The 23,964-nt window shown below is 39.0% G+C and overlaps 1 protein-coding gene across 2 annotated transcripts in view; it reads right to left on the bottom strand.

The window, feature by feature from the left end:
- Nucleotides 1–11,324: 11,324 nt before the first annotated feature.
- Nucleotides 11,325–23,964, bottom strand: part of PXDNL (peroxidasin like) — a 409,080-nt gene continuing 396,440 nt past the window's right edge. For both annotated transcript variants that reach the window (XM_033203626.1, XM_033203627.1), the window contains 2 exons: nt 12,532–12,645; nt 11,325–11,773 (listed from right to left, as the gene is read on the bottom strand). In XM_033203626.1, coding sequence (XP_033059517.1) covers nt 11,642–11,773; nt 12,532–12,645 — 246 coding nt within the window. In that variant the 3' untranslated portion in view covers nt 11,325–11,641. The remainder of the gene's footprint in view (nt 11,774–12,531; nt 12,646–23,964) is intronic.

Consider the following 23,964-nt stretch of genomic DNA (forward strand, 5'->3'; position numbering starts at 1 on the left):
GCCGACAGACACTATATTCACATTTCTATTTTTAAGACATTATAAATAAGGCTGATATTGTTTGGCCCTGTGTCTCCAACCAAGTCTCATCTCAAATTGTAATCCTCACATGTCCCAGGGTGAGGCCTGGTCCAGGGTGATTGCATCATGGGGGTAGACTTCCCCCTTGCTATTTTTGTGACAGTGGGTTTTCATGAGATCCGGTTGTTTAAGAGTGTGTGGCACTTCTGGCTTCACTCTCTCTGCTGGCGCCACGAGAAGACATGCCTTGCTTCCCTTTCGCCTTCCGCCATGATTGCAACTTTCCTGAGACCCCCCCAAGTCATGCTTCCTGTCAAGCCTATGGAACTGTGTGTCAAACCTCTTTTCTTCAAAAATTACCCAGTTTCAGATAGTTCTTTACAGCAGTGTGAAAACAGATAATACAAAGGCTGAAAGCTGCTCACAAACAAAAGCTACTTCTAACTCAAACACCAAATAAATAATCTTTCTATTAATCTAGCTAGTTGATTTATAAAGAATTAATTTCCATTTTTTCACATATCTCTTACAATCACATACTACTTTTAATATTTTCTTTATAGTTCAGATTCTCATATATTATGCCAGAAAATCAGTTAGCACCTTTATTTGTCATTAGAGTGATGGTGAAGGAGTGCATTTAGCTCATAATGGATCTATTATCACCTGTTCTCTGTGTCTCACCCATTTTGTGTTGACATAATCTACCCCAAGTATAAAATCTGGGTCTGCAGGATAAAGGGATAAGCCTCTGAATAGTTCTGGCTAACAGAAACTTTCTTCATGATAGAAATGTCCTTGAGTGTACTGGTAGTCACTAGTCACATTTAGCCATCGAGCATATGAAATATGCTCAGCACAAATGAAGAATGCAAATGTTAATATTACTTAATTAAAACTGAATGTGTCTTTGCCTTGTGACTACCTTATTGGACAGTAGAGACTACAGAAACCAAGACAGAGTGGTCAAAGTTCACTATGACTGTGGCTTTCAGACTAAATTTTAGATTTAGTTGTCTCTGGTGCCTTCCTGATGCTTTCCTGTCTAACCAAATTTGCATATGTTCTTCAGACTTAAGTTTCTAAAGCACTAGGTGATTTCACCTGGTTGTTCAAAAGTTGTATGGGATACTCATGAATTAAAAATTAAATTTCAACTTCTGATATTGACATTCAAGATTCTTCATAACTTAGACTCTCTTTTTCTCCTGAAGTTCCTCCATATATATGTTTACTTTTACCAAAAGGGTCTACTCATTGTGTTCTAATATATTCATAATTTTCTCTCCTGTTTGCAGTAATTTTACCACCTGCGATGTTCTGCATGCATCTGTAGGTCAAATTAAAAAGTTTTGTTATCTTAACAATATTAATTCTCTAATTCATAGACATAGGATGTCTTTCCATTTATTTAAGTCATCTTTAATTTTTCTTGCTTTTTTTTTTTTTTTTTTTTTGAGACGGAGTCTCACTCTGTCGCCCAGGCTGGAGTGCAGTGGCCGGATCTCAGTTCACTGCAAGCTCCGCCTCCCGGGTTTACGTCATTCTCCTGCCTCAGCCTCCCGAGTAGCTGGGACTACAGGCACCCGCCACCTCGCCTGGCTAGTTTTTGTATTTTTAGTAGAGACGGGGTTTCACCGTGTTAGCCAGGATGGTCTCGATCTCCTGACCTCGTGATCCGCCCGTCTCGGCCTCCCAAAGTGCTGGGATTACAGGCTTGAGCCACCGTGCCCGGCCTATTTAAGTCATCTTTAATTTTTCTAAACAATATATCGTTTCCAGCATAAACATTTCTCAGCTTTGTTAAATTTATTCATACGTATTTTTGTTAAATTTATTCAAAGTATTTTATTCTTTTTTGATGCTAAAGTCTTTTTTGAGTTTTTCCTTGTTTTTTTTATTTTGCTTATTACTAGTTTATAGGAGTATAATTGAATTTTATGTATTGATGTCATATTTCTGCAATGTTATTGAACTTCTTTATTATTTCTAGTAGTTGTTAGTGAGGTTCTTAAGACTTCCTATATATGAGATCATGGTTTTCTTCAAATACAAATAGCTTTACTTTCCAAAATGAATGCTTTTTTTTTTTTTTCATTTTCTTACCTTATTGCATGGCAAGAACTTCCATCACGTAACTGAAGTGTTGAGAGTGGGCATCCTTGTTTTGCTCCTGATCTTAAGGGCAAAACATTGTCTTACAACGTTAAATGATTATATTAGCTTTGGGTTTTACATAAGTGCCATTTTGAAGTTGAGAAAGTTTCTCTCTATTTCTAATTTGTTGAGGGTTTTTATTGTGAAAAGACATTAAATTTTGACAAATGAAATGTCCATATATTTAAGATAATTGTGTGAGTTTCTTGCCCTTTATTCTATTCATATCATGTATTATATTAACTGACTGTAAGATGTAAAACCAACTTTGTAGTCTTGGGATAAATTTCACTTGGCTGTGCACGTATCATATATACGTTGCTGTGTTCTGTTTGCTAGTATTTAGTTGAAGATTTTTGGATCTATACTCATAAGATAGATTGATCTTACTTGTAATATATTTGATTTTGGTATTAGAGTAATACTGGCCTCATGGAGTTTGTTTGAAAGTGTTCCCTTTTGCTGTGTTCTTTGGAGGAGTTTGCAGCAGTTCTAGAAGGGAGGTTTATAGCAAAAAAAAATAAAATAAAATAAAATAAAATAAAATATCAAAAACAGAAAGATCTCAAATGAACAACCTAAAGTTACACCTTAAGGAACTAGAAAAAGAAGAACAAACTAAGCACAAAGTTAATGAAACGAAGGACATACTAAAGAACAGAGCAGAAATAAAAGAGAGAGAAACTAGATCAACAGTAGAAAAGATCAACTATGAGTTGGTTTCTTGAAAAGATAAACACAATTGCAAACCTTCAGCTGGACTAAGAAAAAAAGGCTCAAATAAATAAAAGCAGAAATGATAGAGGATATATTAAAACTGATACCACAGAAATGCAAAGTATCATACGAATCTACTATGGACAGTATTATACTAACAAACAGGATAACCTAGGAGGAATGGATACATTCATAGACACATACAACCTACCAAGATTTAATCACAACAAAATAGACTATCTTAAGCTCAGCCGAATTCTACCAAACATTTCCAGAAGAACTATCAGGCTTTTTCAAACCTTTCCAAAAAAGTTAAGAAGAGGCAATACTTTCAAACTCATTTTTCAAGGCCAGTTTGATCCTGATATTAAAGCTTTATGAGGACACCACAAGAAAATAAAACTACAGGTCAATATTCCTCATGAACATAGATGCAAAAATTGTCAAAAAAAAATATAGGTAACTGGGCTGGGCACGGTGGCTCACACCTGTAATCCCAGACAGGGTTTCACCATGTTGGCCAGGCTGGTCTCGATCTCCTGACCTCAGGTGATCCACCTGCCTCAGCCTCCCAAGATACTGGGATTACAGGTATGAACTATTGCACATGGCAATTTCTGCCTTTTGATCAGATTTTTAGACTAACTTTAAAGTGAATATATTTCTCTCAATCAGCTCCCTAAGCATGAAAGAGTACATTTTCACAAAATTTATCCCTACCAAGTGTATATGGTATACTAGTGTTGCTTAATATTATAGCTAAAAAACAGTTATATTTTTGCTTTGCTTTACTGTTACAGGAAGTTTTGAACCTATTTTGTTTTTGATGTTATACAATAATGTGAATGAACTTTAAACTATATTATTATAAAGTAGACTCTGCTTTTACTCTACAACTAGGATACTTTAACATCTATCTCAACTTTCCTTGCACAAAAGAATATTAAAAATGTGTTTTGAGAATGCAAATAGCTGCTATAAAAGCTTAACAAGTCAATGGTGGATTTTTTCAAATACCTCAATTGCAGAAGCAGAAAAGTGGTGTCATGTTGATGTAGAAGATAACACATATACTATGTGTGTTTATCTTTCCCTCACTCTGATTATTGGGTTCTTAGTTATTGAATATTGATTTCCCTTGCTTGCTTCTATTTTTAATGTTTGTTGATAACTAACCTGAAGTATAGACTGGATTTCTGTTCCATCTCAGTACGCAGTCAAGCATGCAAAGCCCAATGTCCATGCCTAGTCTCTACTTTGGAAAAGGGGCAGCCCCCTGAGTTCTGTGATACTCCCAGACATACCCATTATCTGTCCCGGCCTTTCTACACCACAGGTAATTTAGGATTTTGTGCCAGTGTGTTTGTTGTAGGCCTGAGATTTGCATGTGTTTTGGTGTGGGGGTGGGGAAGGGTGAGGGCAAATCTGATGGTTTGTTGATACTATAAAAAAGAAACAAGCTCACTTACATTCCTAATCCCAGTCTTTGGAAACTTAAAACTGTGTAGCTTCTCTGTAGTCCTACATCAACAAGATACCACTTTTCTGCTTTTGCAATTGAGATATTTCATGATTATACTATTTAAACGGCTCTAACAGAGGTCTTTATTTTTTGTCTGGTTGTTCTAGTGTCATTTTCTTTGCAAAAATTATTTGAAGATGGTGAAAGTGTTGTGGGTGGCCTCCTAAAATTATAGTTGGTTTTGAAACTACCACTGTTGCTGCTACCCGTAGAGCATCTTGCTACTTGGAACACTGTCTGGGACTTCGAGTCAGCATGACTTCATATTTAAAGGTCAGCTCAGGTTTTTGGAAGTCAAGCCACTCCATTTTGGACTGCCATCGGCAACCCGGATGCCAGTGTGGTGTGCTGGCTCCCTTAATTTCCTAGCTGTTAATGTAATGACACATGGCTTCCAACTGTGCTTCAGTAAATTGCTTCTTCTTAAGATGCTTTACCATTCTTGGATCTCATAGTGCACACATATTTCAATTTTAAAGCAAAAAGAAAACGAAGAAAGAAAAAAACGGTTTATCTTATTGCCTGAAGGTAATTGTGTAAAAGAGCCATTCCAGCATCGTGATACAAAAAGACTCTGGCTCATATTTCATGCTGATTTCTTCCTTTTGCTCACACAGGAATGTCCAGCAGTGACAAGAAGAACACATGAATCTTTCATCTATAGTCAAGAAAACTAGTTTATACATTAAACACTTTCAGGATATACATATTTTATATGTCTAATTAATAAATTTAACATCCATTTAGTCCAACAAAATCACTTTAGAAGACCAAAATACTCTATTGTGGCCTTCATCACTTACAAATAAGAAGTGATTAAATAAATGAATGCATTATTTATCAAATTTTCTCTTCAAGATTGCAGAAAACTCAGTGATACCATGGGAATTCTTTGAACAAAAATATAATTTGTATCTTTTCCATAGCCTACTATAATGCATATCTATTCATCAGGAGAAATGATTTTAGTTAAGCTATGCAAATATGAACTGTTTTTAAGAAGAATGGATGAGAAAGCAAAAGAAAATTTAAATAATTCATAAATGTCAGAGTTTTCCAGAAACCAAATGAAGGATTTTAACATGAGGGAAATGAGAAGATAGTGCATTCCATTAAAAGAGGCATGTACTCAAAGTGAATGGGGAGAAATCTGATTCTTGCAACCCAAACTGCTTTAAATTTTTTAACATGCCATCAGTCACAATAAAGAAACCAAAGAATCTACTCCTCAGAATTTGTTTCCTTACTGGCCCTGTTTTCATATAAAAATAATTAAGCCCAGTTACAATAACTATGAAAGTATTTGGAACCATTTGCAGCAACTAATGTAAACAGTGTTCTTTATAAAAATAAAGACAAAATAAAGAATTCCTGGAGATCCAGATGCCTGGATTTTCTAATCTGGATTATTTTAATTGAGTGAAGAAATCATAACCATACTTTGTCACAGGAGAAGAGTGAAGAAGGATCTTAACCAAATGTTGTTTAGGATTTGCTTTTGAAGTTTTGTCTTGTATAATTTATGCATTAAAAATATGTAGTCTGTCACCAGGGACAGCAGTTCATGCTTGTCATCCCAGCACTTTGGGAGGCCGAAGCAGGCAGATCCTTTGAGGTCGAGAGTTCGAGACCAGCCTGCCAACATGGTGAAACACTGTCTCTACTAAAAATACAAAAATTAGCTGGACTTTTTGGTGCGTGCCTGTAATCCCAACTACTTGGGAATCTGAGGCAGGAGAACCGCTTGAACCAAGGGGGTGAAGGTTGCTTTGAGCCAAGATCAGCCCCTGCACCCCAGCCTGGGTGACAGTGCCTCAAAAAAAAAAAAAATTAAATTTAAAAAATGAAAAGAAATGTAGTTTGAGTGGAGGTAGGAGAAAGGTCAGACAAGACTCTGGGACTATATATATACACACATAAATATATAGAAGCATATACAAATATATATATATGTACATGATCCACACATACACTGTGTGTATGTATATTCCAAAGAAACATTGCTTCTGTGACAATATCAGTCAAATAAGTTGGTTTGCATGACTCTTCTATTTTCATTTAAACTTCAAATCCTTTGAGAAGTTAGGAGTACATCCTTTACATCTTCTGCTGCTTAACATCTGAGACAACATGATATTCAGTACTCTAAGAAGCAGTGTTGCTTTTTTTCAAGGCATATAACTGACTTTTAACATATGGTCCCATGCCACAAGGCTGTGACTACACATACTGGTTATAAAATAGGCACTATACATTTTGGTCATCATTATGCGCTCTCTCTCTTTTTTTTTTTTTTTTTTTAAAAAAAAAACGGAGTCTCGCTCTGTCGCCCATGTTGGAGTACAGTGGCGCAATCTCGGCTCACTGCAAGCTCCACTTCCTGGGTTCACGCCACTCTCCTGCCTCAGCCTTTGGAGTAGCTGGGACTATAGGTACCCACCACCATGCCCGGCTAATTTTTTATATTTTTTTAGTAGAGATGGGGTTTCACCGTGTTAGCCAAGGTGGTCTCAATCGCCTGACCTGATGATCCTCCCGCCTCGCCTCCCAAAGTGCTGGTATTACAGGCAAAGTGCTGGGATTACAGGCATGAGCCCCCGCGCCTGGCCTTTTATTTTTTTAGAAGTCTTACTCTGTCACTCAGGCTGGAGTGTAGTGGCACAATCTCGGCTCACTGCAACCTCTGCCTCCTGAGTTCAAGTGATTTTCCTGTCTCAGCCTCCCAAGTAGCTGGGATTTCAGGTGTGCTCACCATGCCTGGCTAATTTTTGTAATTTTAGTAGAGACGGGACTTTGCCATGTTGGCCAGGCTGGTCTCAAATTCCTGACCTCAGGTGACCCACTTTCCTTGGCCTCCCAAAGTGTTGGGATTACAGGTGTGAGCCACTGTGCCCAACCTCGTGCTCTCTTTTTATAAAGGTACCATTTCAAATGCTTGTCATTCCCAGTAGTGGTGATATCTTAATAGATGGGTGATTCCTAAGCAGTCATCACCTGGCAGACTCCACTTAGGTGTTTTTTCCCCACTGGGTATTTTTTTAACCCTCCAGTGCTATTGCAGAGGGGAACAGTGACTAAAGGACTGTCACTTTCTTCCCAAAATGTTCTAAGATTCAAGATTTTTCTCATATTTTCCATTATTCCCTTCCACCCCAAATACCTACAGTGACGCGGCCTATGCATCAGAGTCCTGCGTATTAAGTGTTCTGTGCTTACTTGTGGTCAGAGAGAACTGCAGAGGCTAAAAGTAGAAATCATTCAGATGTGATCAAAGTGAATTAATGCTCATCACTCAATTATACTTCACAATTATAACTGCTTTCCCCAAGTTTTGAGATACTTTTTAGTTTTGGGTTCAATCTAAATATTTTATAATTTCCATCCTAATCTATTTTTTGATGAAAGTATAAGCATATACTATCATTTTGTTAATTATTAGATTTCTATTTTGAGTGTATTTGTTATGAAGTAACATACAGTGTAAAATACCACTTTATCACTGAAATTTGTTAAAATATAAAGTGCAACACAAGGTCAGTTTTTCAAAATGTTTCCTATTTTCCACTAGCTCCATTCCTTCTCTTAGTATCCTTCAGAATTTTTTACTATCTTAAATTCTTGGGGTGCTAATAATCCTGTTTGTTGTGATTTTTTCACTAATCTGTTTGATGAGCATTTTCCTCATATGGTTTGTGATTTCTTTATTGGGACAGGGCAACTGTTCACATCCGTTTCCTAGCTTGGGATTTCCAAACCTTAAGGCTAGGGTCAATTTAACTGCAGACTTCCACAGGGCGTGGGATAAGAGTTTCTTCCATCCCAAGCTGGGAATAGAAAGGATCTTCTCTGCAGCATCCCTGGATTGGAGGTCAGATTTTCCAGGCATCCTCCATGGGAAGGACATCCTAAGGAAGCAACTTGGTTTATGCTCATAGCATTGTCCTGGCCCCAGGCTGCACCATCTAATCCCGAGTGTGAATTTAAAACACCAGCCTCAACTTTACTAGGCCCTATACCTGACTTTATTTTGTCCCTGGCTTGCCTTTTGTATGTCTTGATTTAGGTTCTTTCCATTGTAAAACTCAGAGACTTTCCGTGTTTCTTTCCTCTCATATTCAATTACATATTTCATGTTCTGTATCATATTTTGTTCAGCATTTTAGAAACCTGAAACAGAACAGGATTCTGGTTAGTTCAGTTTTCCATGTCATTAGAAATTTGGGGCATGGGTTTAAAACATAAGACGTAGTCTTGCTGGCTCTTTGCGCCTCTAGTGTCTGGGCTTTGATTTAACACTGGCCACTAGAACTCCTTGTCTTCACAGTGCTTGGTTCATTACCAGGATCAAATTAGAATGTTCTCCAGATTCATCAACATAGATCTGTGCGGCTCCAGCCTGTTCCTTCAGCTCTGCCTCCATGCTCTGCCCTTCAGAGTTAATTGTACATCCAGTTCATGTGTTTTACCTTTATACATTTTTTCTTTCTTTTGTGGGCAAATGGTATCATATTGTCAATCACATATTCCATTCCCTGACAGCAAGTCGTGTTGTTTCTTTCACATACTTTTCCAAAAAACGGATTACTTGATACTTTCCACTTCTAAATGATTCTAAATTTCTAAAAATCCAAGTTCTCTTCTAACTTGACTTAGTTTTTTTTCTCTCAAAATATCATTACCACTTCACGTGTGCAAGTCTTACCAGCTTACGTAGCTTTTACCCAGCTCATTTATTTTGATGTGGTACTTTCTTTTAAAATCTGAAAAATGGAAATTTCTACTACACACACACAAAGGCACATGCACACACATACACACACACATACACAAACACACACACACACACATACACACACACATACACACACACATGCACACATCCTAAAATTAAAAATAGTCATTGCACTTAGACTGGAGAAATGAAGGACAGGGTATATATCCTTGGGAAATATTTGAAATTTTTACCATTTGCAATATTATTTTCAAGAATAAAAACAATATTAAAAACATAGACAAACAAGTGTTATACAGTAACATGTACAAAGTAAAAAGCAATTTATATGACTGAATTATAATGATGTCTATAAAGTTGGCTGAATTTTCAAGTTACCTTGTCAATCGACAGTTTTTAAAATCTTCATGTAGTCAATCCAGTTCCATTTTAAATGATAATTTCATTTTGTTATTTTAATATTTGTTTATGTTATATGAGCCAGTCATATTAACCATGTGGCATCCAAGTTAATGTGTGGTTAGTGTGTAAAAAATAAAATCAACAATTACATAGGTCTTGTTTAAATGGCAGTAAGATGAACAACAGCAAATGAATATTATGAGAAACCTAAACTTGACGAAGTTCATTCGTAATTGTCATTTGTTACTGTCATCTGCAGGTAAGCTTACTGTGACTGTTTCTGAGGAACGCATTACACTTACATTCATAAGATTTAGCTGCATTTCACCATGTTGGGTCTTAAAAGGCCACCAAATGTCAAGCATCTGAGATTTGTTAGGTTTTATCTTTTAAAACTTAGTATAACAAAAAATTGTTTTGGATTTTAAAAGGTCATGAAATATAAAACTGTTATGGGATATTAGGATTTATCCTTTTAAACCTTTTTAGTAAAAATTAATTTGGATCTTGGGAATCACTAACACATTTAAAAACAAATATACTACAAACTCCAGAAACATCTTTCCTCACTCACGATACAAAAGCTACTAGAGTATTTTCTCTAAAACTAATACTGCATTTTACAAAAGAACTCTAAATATTGGGAAACGATGCCTATTTTTAAAAGTTTATTTTGTAATTGAAAAACAGTAGCGCTGGCTCTTTGAGGCCCTCTCTTGGCAGCACACTACATGAAATATTTCCTCAAAGGGTTTGGCTGTCACGGTTACTTATGCTTGTAATTCCAGTGCTTTGGGAGGCTGAGGAGGGACGATTGCTTGAAGCCAGAAGTTTGAGATCAGCCTGGGGAACACAGTGAAACCCTATTTCTACAAAATTAAAAAAAAATTAGCTGGACATGGTGGCATGCACTTGTTGTGCCACCCACTCAAGAGGCTGAGATGAGACTATTGCTTGAGCCCAGGAGGTGGAGGCTGCAGTGAGCTGTGATGGCACCACTGCACTGCACTCCAGCCTGGGTGACAGAGTGAGACCTTGTCTCAAAAAAAAAAAAAAGCTTTGGCACAAAGTATTCTTTAAAAAGATCTATCAACCCCACATATGAGTACATCTTTTTATGTCAGATTTTAAAGGCTCTGATCTAATATGAAGTGAAAATCACCTAAATTACTTAATACTCAATTCTGAGTATAAATACACTTGTCTATGGGGTTCCGTGTCAAATGCTGTAAGAGAGTGCCCAAATTAGAAGAACCCTACAGCAACACCTTTTGTAAAAGTCAGAAACACTTTCAAGTCTGCTTATAGTAAATTCAGATTGCTCCTGAATTTCAGGCTTGGCTCTATTTCAATTTTGACGTCTCAGGAATGGTAACAATGACAAGTAAGAGGAAGGCAGACATTGAGCAATTCTGCTTTAAAGTCTCTTTCTTTCAGAGAGTTTGCATTTTTCAGCCACATGCAGAACTAACAAGTTCCCTAAAATAATGATATTCCTTCACTGACTCTTTCCTTATGTCCCAGGACTTAAGAGACTAATGAAGGTTAAGATAAATGCCTTCCCAGCAAAATCTGACAATTTTCTAGGTTGTAGATCTGAGAGAGGGGGGTCAGTGGGGAGAACAGCATCCCAACATTGTCATGAATGTATCACAGATCCTTCCAGATGTTTTCTGTAAGTGTGAAACTCATTATTTCAAAATTCCTGCAGATTATGAAACCTGGAGACCTCTCTAAATTCCAAAATTAGAGATTTTCCACAATACTCATATGTTTTTTAAATATTCATCCCATGGTATTCTTTTTATTTCCAGATGCAGTATATAAAACTGACAGCTTACAGTAAGAAATATTTCTTATGATAAAATATTTCCTATGCACTTTATTGCTTTTAGTTTTGAATTATTTCAAGATGTGTTAGAAAATGAACAAAATAAAAGATCTTCAGTATATGTAAGATTAAATGAACTAAGTTGCTTAAATCAGTGGTTTCCATATCAACGATGTGACTACAAGTTGAAAGTGCCAAAGTCCTAAGTGTCTCTTCCTGAGAAATTTCCCATTCAGGGCTCAGGAGCACAAAACTTTTATTAGCGTTTCTCTGGGGAATCAGTTGGCATTCCTCGGTCTCTGCAAACTGGACAGCACATTCCTTTTACCAATTCAGGACTGGCACAGGGAGCCGGGGCACAAATCTCCACCACACAGGTGACCTGGCCACTCTGAAAGGCAACATGCACATATCACCTCCATGTTTTTTATAGTCAAAGTACGTAAAAGACAAATAAATATTTCTTATAATACATAATCTAATAAGCTGACTGTCTCAATATAATAAAAATTGTTCATAGTATAAGCTCATTTTTGCATGGTTTCTATTCAATCTTTCTTTCCACACATTTGCAGCATGAAGAGCAAGGCTGCCCTATAAAATGTTACCTACCTTACCGTACCATATGGTAGGATTAGCTGAGGAAGTTCATACATTTCTAGATGGCTGGAAAGAATCAGTTCTGTTCAAAAAGCAAACTAAATAACAAATATAGAGCATTTTTTTTTGTTTTGGTGGACACCATGACAACACTTTTTTATTTTTCCATAGAATTGGGTAGTTTACCAAGTGCCCGCAGTGTTTATAGTGAGCCTGACTGGAGAACAATGAGATGAACTCAAGTCCCAGGCTGACTCAGTTTACTTGTTGACATAAACTTCCTTAGCCTCAGCTCCTTCGTCCATCAGTGAATATGGAAAAAGCTTGTTGTCTCTGGCAAGTGTTCATTAGATTGTGGCTATACTTTTTTATCAATGAGCAAAAACCTCAAAATTTCACACCAGTACCTTGATCTTAAAAATATACCTAGAATCTATTGACATAAAGTATTTTTTTTCTCCTTTTGAATTTTTCAGTTATGCTTCAAGTGGCTGGCTAGGAGAAGTGAAATGAGTGGAGCTGGAGGGGAGAACTTCTCGCAGCACAAACCTCACAGACGCAGTGAGTGCAGTCTTCTTTCATCCAGCGCTCTTCGGCCTTCCTTGGAACTCCTTTAACATCTGTACACCCTGCCTGCCTCAGGCGTGCCTCCAGCTTGTTTATCTGAAAGAGGAGGCAAAGGAAAGAAGAGTGGGAATTGAAGTGGAACAAAGCCGATCAATAACGTGGTTTGATGAAATGCTCTATTCTGTAAGCACACACCTAGAAGGCAAAAGAAACTTCAAATCCTACATGATCTTTCTTAATATTTTCCCCCAGAACTTAATGAGCTTGAATCATCCAGTATCCAAACTAATAAACAGTTCTGTAGGTGTTAAAAAATATTGAACATGGACCTAGAGTCTGAAAGAGTTAATTTCTAAAGGAAGGGGAATTAAAATCAAATGAATAAAATTACATATTTGGAAAATCTTCTCAATAAGCATAAATGTAAAGTCAACTAATAAGTATTTTTACTATTTGTCGCCCAAGTTGTTATAAAATAATATGTATTTAACAAATATTTATTAAGTTTCAAAGATGAAAGCAAGCAAACGAGGGTCTCTCTGGCTTTACAATTTGGTAGAAAGGCCAACAAATCACAGCTATAAGCCACTAGATAATGAAGGTCTTTAGGAATCCCAAGGAGAGCAGAAGGGAAGTTGATATGGTTTGGCTTTATGTCCCCACCCAATCTCATGTTGAATTGTAATTCCAAATGTTGGGGGAGGGACCTGGTGGGAGGTGATTGGATCTTGGGGGTGGATTTCCCTTATGCTGTTCTCATGATAGTGAGTTCTCATGAGATCTGATGGTTTAAAAGTGTTTGACAGTTCCTCCCCCATTTGCTCTCTCTCTCCTGCTGCCTGAAGAAGGTGCTTGCTTCCCCTTTGCCTTCCACCATGACTGTAAGCTTCCTGAGGCCTCCCAGTCATGCTTCCTGTTAACCCTATGGAACTGTAAGTCAATTGACCTACTGTCTTCATAAATTGCCCAGTGTCAGGTAGTTCTTTATAGCAGTGTCAGAATGAACTAATACAGAAGCCACACTCAGTTCTGCCTCAGGCAATGAGGGGAGACCTAATTTTATGGACTGAACTATGTTCCCCCAAAATTCATAAGTTGAAGCCCTAATCCCCCATGTAACTATATTTGGGCATAGGGCCTCTAAGGATGTAATGAAGATTAAATGAGGTCATGGGAGTGGGGCTCTAACCTAATAGCACTGGTGTCCTTGTAAAAAGAGGAAGAGACTCCAGGTGTGCTCACACAGTGAGGGCCATGTGAGGACACAGGGAGAAGGTGGCCATCAGCAAGCCAAAGAATAAGGCCTTGGAAGAAACCATCCTTGATGACACTTTGATCGTGGACTTTCAGCCTCCAGAACTGTGAAAAAATAAACTGTTTAAGTTACCCATTCTCTTGTATTCTGCTATTGTGGTGAGCAGACTAATATATGTTATATGGAAAAAAGCATTTGAGCTGTGAAAGATGACCATGTCTTTCAGGAGAACAAGCAGGGAAAAGGCATTTCAGGCAAATGGAAAAATATATATATATATGTGATAAAGCATGGGCACCACAAATAGATCAGTATTTCAGAAATGTACATTTTTCTCCCCTCCTTCATTGGGGACATCCACAGAGAACACGTTAGTGGGAACTGAGGTGGGATGAGTGGGTGGCAAAGAAAATTAGGACCTTAACAGTCACATAAATTAATTAAGTGCAGTCTCTAGGCAATGGGAAATAACATCACAATGATCACTCCAGTGGCAACATGAAGGATCACTGGTGAGAAACTAGCAACGAGACCAATATGGGCTCCACTGAGGAAGGAGGCAGTGAGACTAAAAGAGGCATGTAGCAGGTAGAGGAGATTGGCTAGATGTGGGTTTAAGAAGAAGAGAAGAACCCCCAAAATCGCAATGAACTCAGGCTTCATTTAGAAAGCAAAAAGTCTTGATGTGAAAGAATTTTGATTCTGTAAATTCTTTTCACCACTTGTGCATTGAAGTAGGACAGGAGGGTTGGCTCTTGGAAGATAATTTAGCATGAGAGCCTACACTTAGGCAGTGGCATCCACCCATTCATTACTCAACAGATATATTCAGTACCTGATATGTACCAGTTAATACACTAATAAACTAGCAGGACTTGATCCTTGACTTTATTTGAGCTGCGAGAATGGAGAGGATAAGACAAATATTACAATGCAGACTTGAATGGCAAGGCTTCACAATAACCAGATGTGAACCAAATAATCCATTGCTAGAGTGGGGTCATGGGTTTGAAGAATGAAAATCACAAAAAGTCTCTGAAGATATTAATGAATATGTCCTAGCAGACTAGGACACATAGAAAACTTTTATTTCCAAAAACACTGGGAAAATGCATATCTATTCTAAACTTTAGGCACTTAGGACAGTAAAATTCTTTCAAACTTAAATAAAATGACAAATTAATAAATTATTTAAGGGAAATAGTTTTGCTTTTTTTGTTTTGTTTTGTTTTTTGAGAGAGTCTCACTCTGTCATCCAGGCTGGAGTGCTGTGGCATGATCATGGCTCACTGTATCCTCAACCTCCTGGGCTCAAGTGATCATCCCTCTTCAGCCTCCCAGGTAGCTGGAACCACTGGTGTATGCCACCATGTCCAGCTAATTTTTTGTTGTTGCTGTTGTTTTGTAAAGATGGTGTCTCGCTATGTTACCCAGGCTGATCCTGAACTCCTGGACTCAAGCAATCCTTCTGTCTTGGCTTCTCAAAGTGCTGAGATTACAGGCTTAAACCACCACACCGTGCTCTAAGAAGGGAAATAAATAGGTTTTTTTTCGTTGTTTTTGTTTTTGTTTTTGAGATGGAGTCTAGCTCTGTCACCCAGACTGGAGTGCAGTGGCAAGATCTCGGCTCACTGCAAGCTCTGCCTCCTGGGTTCATGCCAATTCTCCTGCCTCAGCCTCCCAAATAGCTGGGGCTACAGGTACCCGCCACCACGCCTGGCTAATTTTTTGTATTTTTAGTGGAGACGGGATTTCAACATCTTAGCCAGAATGGTCTCGATCTCTTGACCTTGTGATCCGCCTGCCTCGGCCTCCCAAAGTGCTGGGATTACAGGCATGAGCCACTGTGCCCGGTCAGGAAATAAATACTTTAAGAATCTTGTATGTACCAGGACAGAGTGCGGTGGCTCACACCTGTAATTCCAGCACTTTGGGAGGCCAATGCGGGTGAATCACTTGAGGTCAGAAGTTCAAGATGGTTAGCATGGTGAAACCCCGTCTCTACTAAATATACAAAAAATTAGCTGGGCGTAGTTGGGAGCACCTGTAATCTCAGCTACTTAGGAGACCGAGGCAGGATAATCACTTGAACCCGGGGGGCAGAAGTTGCAGTGAGCCGAGATCGTGCCATTGCACTCTGGCCTGGATGGCAAGAGCAAAACTTCATCTCAAAAAATAAAAATAAAAAATAAAAAAATGATCTTGTATGGACCGTAAGTATAAGAAATACAGTGTACGGGAGTTTTGTTCCAGGTTTTACTACAAAGCCTTGATAATAAAAGGATGTAACTTTCCTTTTCCTATCACCCCATGTATTCATTGTTAGTATACAGAAATGCCATTAATTTTGTATATGTTTATCTTGGGTTTATGTTGTATCCTGTAACCTTGTTCAACTCATTTATTCATTTTAGGAGTATTTTTGTAGATTCCTTGAGATTTTCTATGTAGGTAGCTGTATCATCTGAAAATAGTTTAATTTCTTCCTTTTCAACTTACAGGTCTTTTCCTTTTCTTGACTTATTGCACTGGCAAGGACTTCCAGCATTAGGTTGAATAAGAGTGGTGAGAAAGGACATCCTTGCCTTGTTTGCAATGCCTTGCAATTTTATGGGGAAAGCATTCAAACATTCACCATTCAGCATGTAAATGGCAGGGTGATGTTTCCCTTTTGCTGCTTTCAAAATGTTTTCCTTTTTGTTTTCAAAAGTGTGACTATGATGTGTCTTGGTGTACATTTCTTTGGAATTGCCCTGACCTTCTCTCTTCTTTCTATCCAAGACTTGAATAACACAAATGTTGGATGTTTTATTAAAATCCCACAGGCTTCTTAGGCTCTGCTCATCTTGTTTTTGTCTATGCTGTCTCTGTTGTTGAGAATGTACAATTTGCTAGTCTTCTATCTTCCAGTTCACTGATTCTTTCCCCTCTGATCTATATTCTGTTTTGAGTCCATCTATTGATCTTTTTTATTTCTGTTATTATAGTTTTCAGTTCCAAAATTTCCATCTGGTTTCTCTTTGGGCCTTGTATTATTTTGATGAGATTTTTCATCTATTTTTCATTTGTTTCCAGTGTGTTTGAAATTGCTCATTGAAGCATTTTTTATGACTGCTTTATTTATTTATTTGTTTATTTATTTTGAGACAGAGTCTCACTCCGTCTTCCATGCTGGAGTGCAATGGCGTGATCTCGGCTCACTGCAGCCTCCTGCTCAGCCTCCTGAGTAGCTGGGATTACAGGCGTGTGCCACCACACCCGGCTAATTCGGCTAATTTTTGTATTTTTAGTAGAGACAGGGTTTCAGCATGTTGGTCAGGCTGGTCTCAAACTCCTGACTGTGTGATCCACCCACCTCAGCCTCCCAAAGTGCTGGGATTACAGGTGTGAGCCACTGCGCCCAGCCTATGACTGCTTTAAAATCTTTTTCAGATAACTGCAATACCTCTATCACTTCAGTGTTGATTGCCTTTTTTTATTCCATTTGGGATCTTCCTAGTTCTTGGTATGATGAATAATTTCCTATTGAAACCTGGAGGCTTTGGATCTGACTGAAGCCTTCTATTTCAGGTATTTTCCTCTGAAACTGCTATGGCATGGGAAGAGGGGTCCCACATCATTACTGCCATGTGGGAATAGAAGTCCAGGTTCCCTCCCTGGCCTCCGTTGACACACAAAGGGGTTCTTTTCATTACTTTTGGGAGGAATTGGGGTTCTGGCTCCCTGTCAGGCCACCTCATAACCCTTCTGGATGGAAGGTGTAGTATTCTGTGACTCCTCCCCACACGGCCTCCATGCACCTCAGGATGGAGAAGGGCAGGGCAGCCTTATCACCCCCTGAAAAATGGAGAGCACTGGAGCCTCCCCTAGGCCTTCTCTGCAACCACCCCAGTGAAGAGGGAGGGGAGCTTCATTCCCGCTGAGTGAGGATGCAAGCCCAGGCTCCCCTGGTGACCCTAAGCTTTTGAGTGCAATCATCTGGCAGGACGATTCCCTAGTTTCCTACTTGGCTTTCTCGGACAGCAGTCTCAAGGGGTCCTTAGGTGCCTCAGTATAGCCTGGGGAGAGTGAAAGCCACTTCCTCACTTGGGTTTTGCTGATCTTGCTGCAGGTGGGGGCCACAGTTTCTTCTGTGCTGTTTGGCTGGGGAAGAATGGTTATTGTCTAAAAGTTACCTGTATTGCTAGGCCTCCACTTTTCTGGCCTGTTGTCTAGAGGGACTCAGGTTTTGCTGGGCCTTTTTCTGTGTCTGTTGATATGTTCAGGTTGCTGGCTTCTTCAGCTTCAAGCCTGAGCTACATGAGGAAAAAGTGCCCAGGAAAGAGCATCACATTGCTCCTGGAGTCCAAAGTCCCTGATCAGTCTGCTTTCTTGCTCTTCACCATTCTGAGTCACCTAATGTTTGTTTTAAACGTGATATCCAGGGGTTGTAGCTGTCTATACTATAATCAAGAGGCATCTGGGTGCAGTGGCTCATGCCTGTAGTCCCATCACTTTGGGAAGTTGAGGCAGGTGGGTCACTTGAGGTAAAGATTTCAAGACCAGCCTGGCCAACATGGTGAAACCTCATCTCTGCTAAAAATACAAAAGTCAGCCAAGCGTGATGGTGGGCGCCTGTAATCCAAGCTACTCGGGAGACTGAAGCACGAGAATTGCTTGAACCTGGGAAGCAGAGGTTGCAGTGATCTGAGATCGCACCACTGCACTCTAGCCTGGGCCAGAGAGTGAGACTCAGTCTCAGAAGAAAAGTAAAAATAAAAGAAAAATAAGCAGGAGGCAAAAATATATCTACTCCGCCTTCCCAGAAATAGAATTCTCATTAGACACTATTTCATATAACATTTTTACTTAATTTATTCCAACTATTGCAGTTGTAGATTTCCTAAGGATATATAATCAAAAGTGTAGCCTCCTCAGCCTCACTGCATTCCCCAAAAGGCAGCTGCTGTGTCAAAGTATATAATACTGACAATGATTGTGTCATTGTTGCCCTGCATTCCAGAAGCATCTTGATGTGCATGGTTCCTGCTTGGGGTTGAGCTGCATCACTCCCCAAATTCAAATCTTGAGGGCCTAACCCTCTGTACCTCAGAATGTGATGTTTTTTGGAAATAGGAGTATTGCAGATGTAATTTGTTATAATCAAGTCATGTTAGAGCAGAGTGAGCCCCTACTTCAATGTGACTGATGCTCTCATAAACAAAGGAAATCTGAACACAGATTGGCACACAGGGATAATCCCATGTGAACATAAAGACAGAGATCGACAAGCTAAAAAACATCACATTCTGAGGTACTGTCTAGTGAGACTTCTATTGCCTATCTCCTTCTGCAACAGGAAGGTGTACTCCAGATAAAGATGCTCCTTCCCCTGGGTTGGAGGATTGAAAAACTGTGGAAGATAGACACAGCTGAATCCCAAAGAGCATGCAACATGAGTGAGAAACAATCCTCCTTGTTGCTGTAAACTGAGATTTGGGTTGTTACTGGAGTGTAACTTAGCAAAACCTGTCTAATTCATGGCTTAATCTAGACCATGCTGCTGTATAAAATGCAAGTGAAAGAAAAAAATTATCATCAAAACAACAAGAATTACCAAGTTATTTTCTTCAGTAATGGCCCTGATACAATGATGTAAGTGTCTTTTCACTGGGAGTTGTACAGAAACAGTTATGGGAAATTTAGAAGGGGTTTCTTATTAACCAGTTCATGTTGCTGAAAACCTTTTGTGTGCAAAATTAAAAGGGGTAATGGAAAGTACTGCAGAATTGTAACTACATAAGTTTGAACTATAAAGTCAAGGGCACTCCAAGACTCAGTGTTGTAAAGTTCAATACTTTTGCTTGGTGTACTTAAGATGCATCTCCAGATGTTTTATGCAAGAGCATAGCCATAAACCTGAAGAGCCAAGCTCCTACAAGATACCAGGACTTTTAAATGGGCAAAGAAACCTCTCTGTGTTGAGAAATATGAGTAAAACATAAAGCAACTCCAGTGTTAGTTCCAGCATGTAGCAAGCTTGTAAATCATCACTCCCATCCTCATGACAAGAAAAATTGGACACCCTGAAAATCAATAAATTTCTTAAAGAGCTAAGGTTGCAGGGCAAACCACTCAGGTGAAATCTGAAGAGACAGGAGGATAACAAGAGAGGCAACAATCAAGATCTACTTACCTGGAACAGACTGACTGAGCATTGAGCCATACTGGTGGGAACACCCTGATGGTTAGTTTTATGAGTCAGCTTGGAGATTGCTTTCGGATGAGATTAACATTTAAACTGGTGAATTCTGGGTAGACCTCATCATCGAATCCGCACACATGTCGTATACCAACGCCTGAGCCCTATCTATCACTCTCATTGCCACTTCCCTAACAAGTGCCTACAGTACTCGAACTATTCTCCTCACCCTAACAGGACAATCTCGCTTCGCAACCTTAGTCAACATTAACGAAAACACCCCCACCCTATTAAACCCAATCCAAAGCCTCACAATCAGCAGCCTACTTGCAGGATTCCTCATTACCAACAGCATCTCTCCCATCTTACCTCCCCAACTAACAATATCATCTCACCTAAAACTCTCGGCCCTGTACTTAACCGCTCTAGGCTTCCTAGTAGCCTTGGACCTTACTCTTATAGCCAATAAGCTTAAAATGGATATCCCATCATACATATTTAAATTCTCTAACATACTAGGATATTTTCCCATTACAATTCATCGCACAGCTCCCTACCAAAACCTACTTATAAGTCAAAACCTAGCTTCCCTTTTACTAGACTCAATCTGACTAGAAAAATCTATACCTAAAACAATCTCACATATCCACATTATCACCTCCATCCTCACAACCACTCAAAAGGGTATAATCAAATTTTATTTTCTCTCTTTCCTTATCCCTCTCACCCTAGTCTTATTTCTAATAATGTAACCTATTACCCTGAGCAATCTCAATCACGATATATACACCAACAAACAATGTTCAACCAGTAACTACCACAAATCAATGCCCATAGTCATGCAAAGCACCCACACCAATAGAATCTTCCCCAATTAACCCCGGCCCTTCTCCCTCAAAAATCACTCAACTCCCTATATTGTTAAAATTAACCACCAACACTAACCCATCAAAATCTAAAACCCATAAAACCAACCCCACCTCCATCACTAATCCTACTAAAAGACTCCCCAGAACCTCAAATCCTGAGCCCCATGCCTCAGGATACTCTTCAATAGCCATTGCCGTAATATAACCAAAAACAACCATTATGCCTCCCAAATAAATTAAAAATACCATTAAATCCATATAAGCTCCCTCATAATTTAAAATAGTAACACAACCAACCACACCACTAACAATCAACGCTAAACCCCCATAAATAGGAAAAGGCTAGGAAGAAAACCCCACAAATCCCATAACCAACAGTACACTTAATAAGAATAAAATATATGTCATTGTTTCCACATGGGCTCTAACCATGACTAGTGATATGAAAAACCATCGTAGTATTTCAACTACAAAAACACCAATGACCCCAACACGCAAACCTAACCCATTCATAAAAGTAATCAACCACTCCCTCATTGACTTACACACCCCATCTAATATCTCCATATGATGAAACTTTGGCTCACTCTTTGCAACCTGTCTAACCCTACAAATCATCACAGGCTTATTCCTAGCAATACACTACTCACCAGATACCTTCTCCACCTTCTTCTCAGTCTCACACATCACTCGAGATGTCAACTACGGCTGAACCCTTCGCTATCTCCATGCTAACGGTGCCTCTATGTTCTTTATCTGCCTCTTTCTACATATTGGCAGAGGCCTATATTACAGCTCATTCCTCTTTCTAGAAACCTGAAATATTGGCATTATACTTCTACTTATAACTATAGCAACAGCCTTCATAGGCTACGTACTCCCATGAGGTCAAATATCATTCTGGTGTGCCACAGTAATCACAAATCTTCTATCAGCCATCCAATATATCGGAACTAACCTTGTCCAATGAGTCTGAGGTGGATATTCAATTGACAATCCCACCCTCACACGGTTCTTCACCCTTCATTTCATCCTACCCTTTATTATTACAGCCCTTACAATTCTATATCTACTATTTCTACATGAAATAGGATCAAACAACCCCTCCGGAATTTCCTCTCACTCCAACAAAATTAGCTTTCACGCCTATTATACAATCAAAGATATCCTAGGCTTAATCCTTCTCCTTCTCGCCCTAATGATAATAGTATTATTTTCACCTGACCTTTTAAGTGACCCAGACAACTATACTCCAGCTAACGCCCTAAACACCCCCCCCCACGCCGCACATTAAACCAGAATACTTCCTATTCACATACGCAATTCTACAATCTATCCCTAATAAATTAGGAGGAGTGCTAGCACTCCTCCTATCAATCCTCCTTTTAGCACTTACCCCATACTCCATAAATCCAAACAACAAAGTATAATATTCCGTCCACTTAGCCAATTCCTATACTGACTCCTAATTATAATTCTACTAACTCTCACTTGAATCAGAGGCCAACCAGTAAACCAACCCTTCATCATTATTGAGCAAGTAGCATCCATAATATACTTTATCACAATCCTAACCTTAATACCACTTGTCTCCTTAACCGAAAACAATCTACTCAAATGAACCTGCCCTGGTAGTATAAGTTAATACACTGGTCTTGTAAACTGGAAATGGAAACTTCTCCCCAGGACAACTCAGAAAAAAAGCACTCAACTTCACCACCAACACCCAAACTGGCATTCTAATTTAAACTACTTTGTGTATTCTATGGGGTGTAAGCTTTAAATGCAACTTAAGTACTAATTTATTTTATCAGACCCCCTGTGTAAATCATGCATTACTGCTAGCCAACATGAATATTATATAGTACTATAAATGCTTGACTGTACATAGCACATGCTCTTGCACATTTACTAACTACCCTTGAAAACATGCTTACAAGCAAGAACTCTAATGATTTAACCAACTGTAGAACATAACACTAACATTCAAAGATCAAGCATCTCCCCAAGAATATCAACTAACACGACTGTTCATTTATCGTACATAGCACATTAAATCATTCATTGGGCATAGCACATTTTAGTCAAATAAATCCTCGTCACCACGGATACCCCTCTCAGTTAGGGGTCCCTTATTCACCATCCTCCGTGAAATCAATATCCCGCACAAGAGTGCTACTCTCCTTGCTCCAGGCCCATAACATGTGGGGGTAGCTATAGTGAACTGTATCTGGCATCTGGTTCTTACCTCAGGGCCATAGAAATCGAAATCGCCCACACGTTCCTCTTAAATAAGACATCTCAATGGATCACAGGTCTATCACCCTATTAACCAGTCACAGGAGCTCTCCATGCATTTTGTATTTTTTATCTCCAGTGTGCACGTGACCCCATCACAGAAAGCTGGCCCCCCCACACCGTATGTCGCAGGATCTGTCTTTGATTCCTAGTACATACCATTGTTGATCGCACCTATGTTCAATATCCCAGCCCCGCATAAATACCATAAGGTGTTATTTAATTCATGCTTGTAGGACATAACAATAGTCAACTATATGACACGTCCTTCTTTACACTATAAAATCACAACAAATTTTTTACTAAACCCCCCTCCCCTACCTCTGACTTTTTCCCTAAAAATATACTTTTGCCAAACCCCAAAAACAAAAGCCTGAATCCACTTAGCCAAAGCCTATGTTTTCATCTTTTAGCTGTGCATAACTTTAACTGCTACCCCTCAACTAACACAACCCTCATCTCATCCCACTATTCTCAACCTTAATCTCTTCTTTATTCTATCCCACCTATATACTTATCCACTACCAGACCCACATCTTTATTATCACAACCGCAAAGATAGCACTTCGCAACCACATACTCCTCCAAAAATCTAACAAAACCCCGTTTATGTAGCTTAATTTACCTAAAGCAAGACACTGAAAATGCCTAGACGGGTTTATATACTCCATAAACAGACAGGTTTGGTCCTAGCCTTTCTATTAACTCTTAGCAAGATTACACATGCAAGCATCCCCGTCCCAGTGAAAACACCCTCTAAATCACCACGGTCAAAAGGAGTAGGTATCAATCACGCACGACGCAGCTCAAAA

Source organism: Trachypithecus francoisi, unplaced genomic scaffold (genome assembly GCF_009764315.1).
Source record: "Trachypithecus francoisi isolate TF-2019V2 unplaced genomic scaffold, Tfra_2.0 Lachesis_group7, whole genome shotgun sequence".
Taxonomy (NCBI): Eukaryota; Metazoa; Chordata; class Mammalia; order Primates; family Cercopithecidae; genus Trachypithecus; species Trachypithecus francoisi.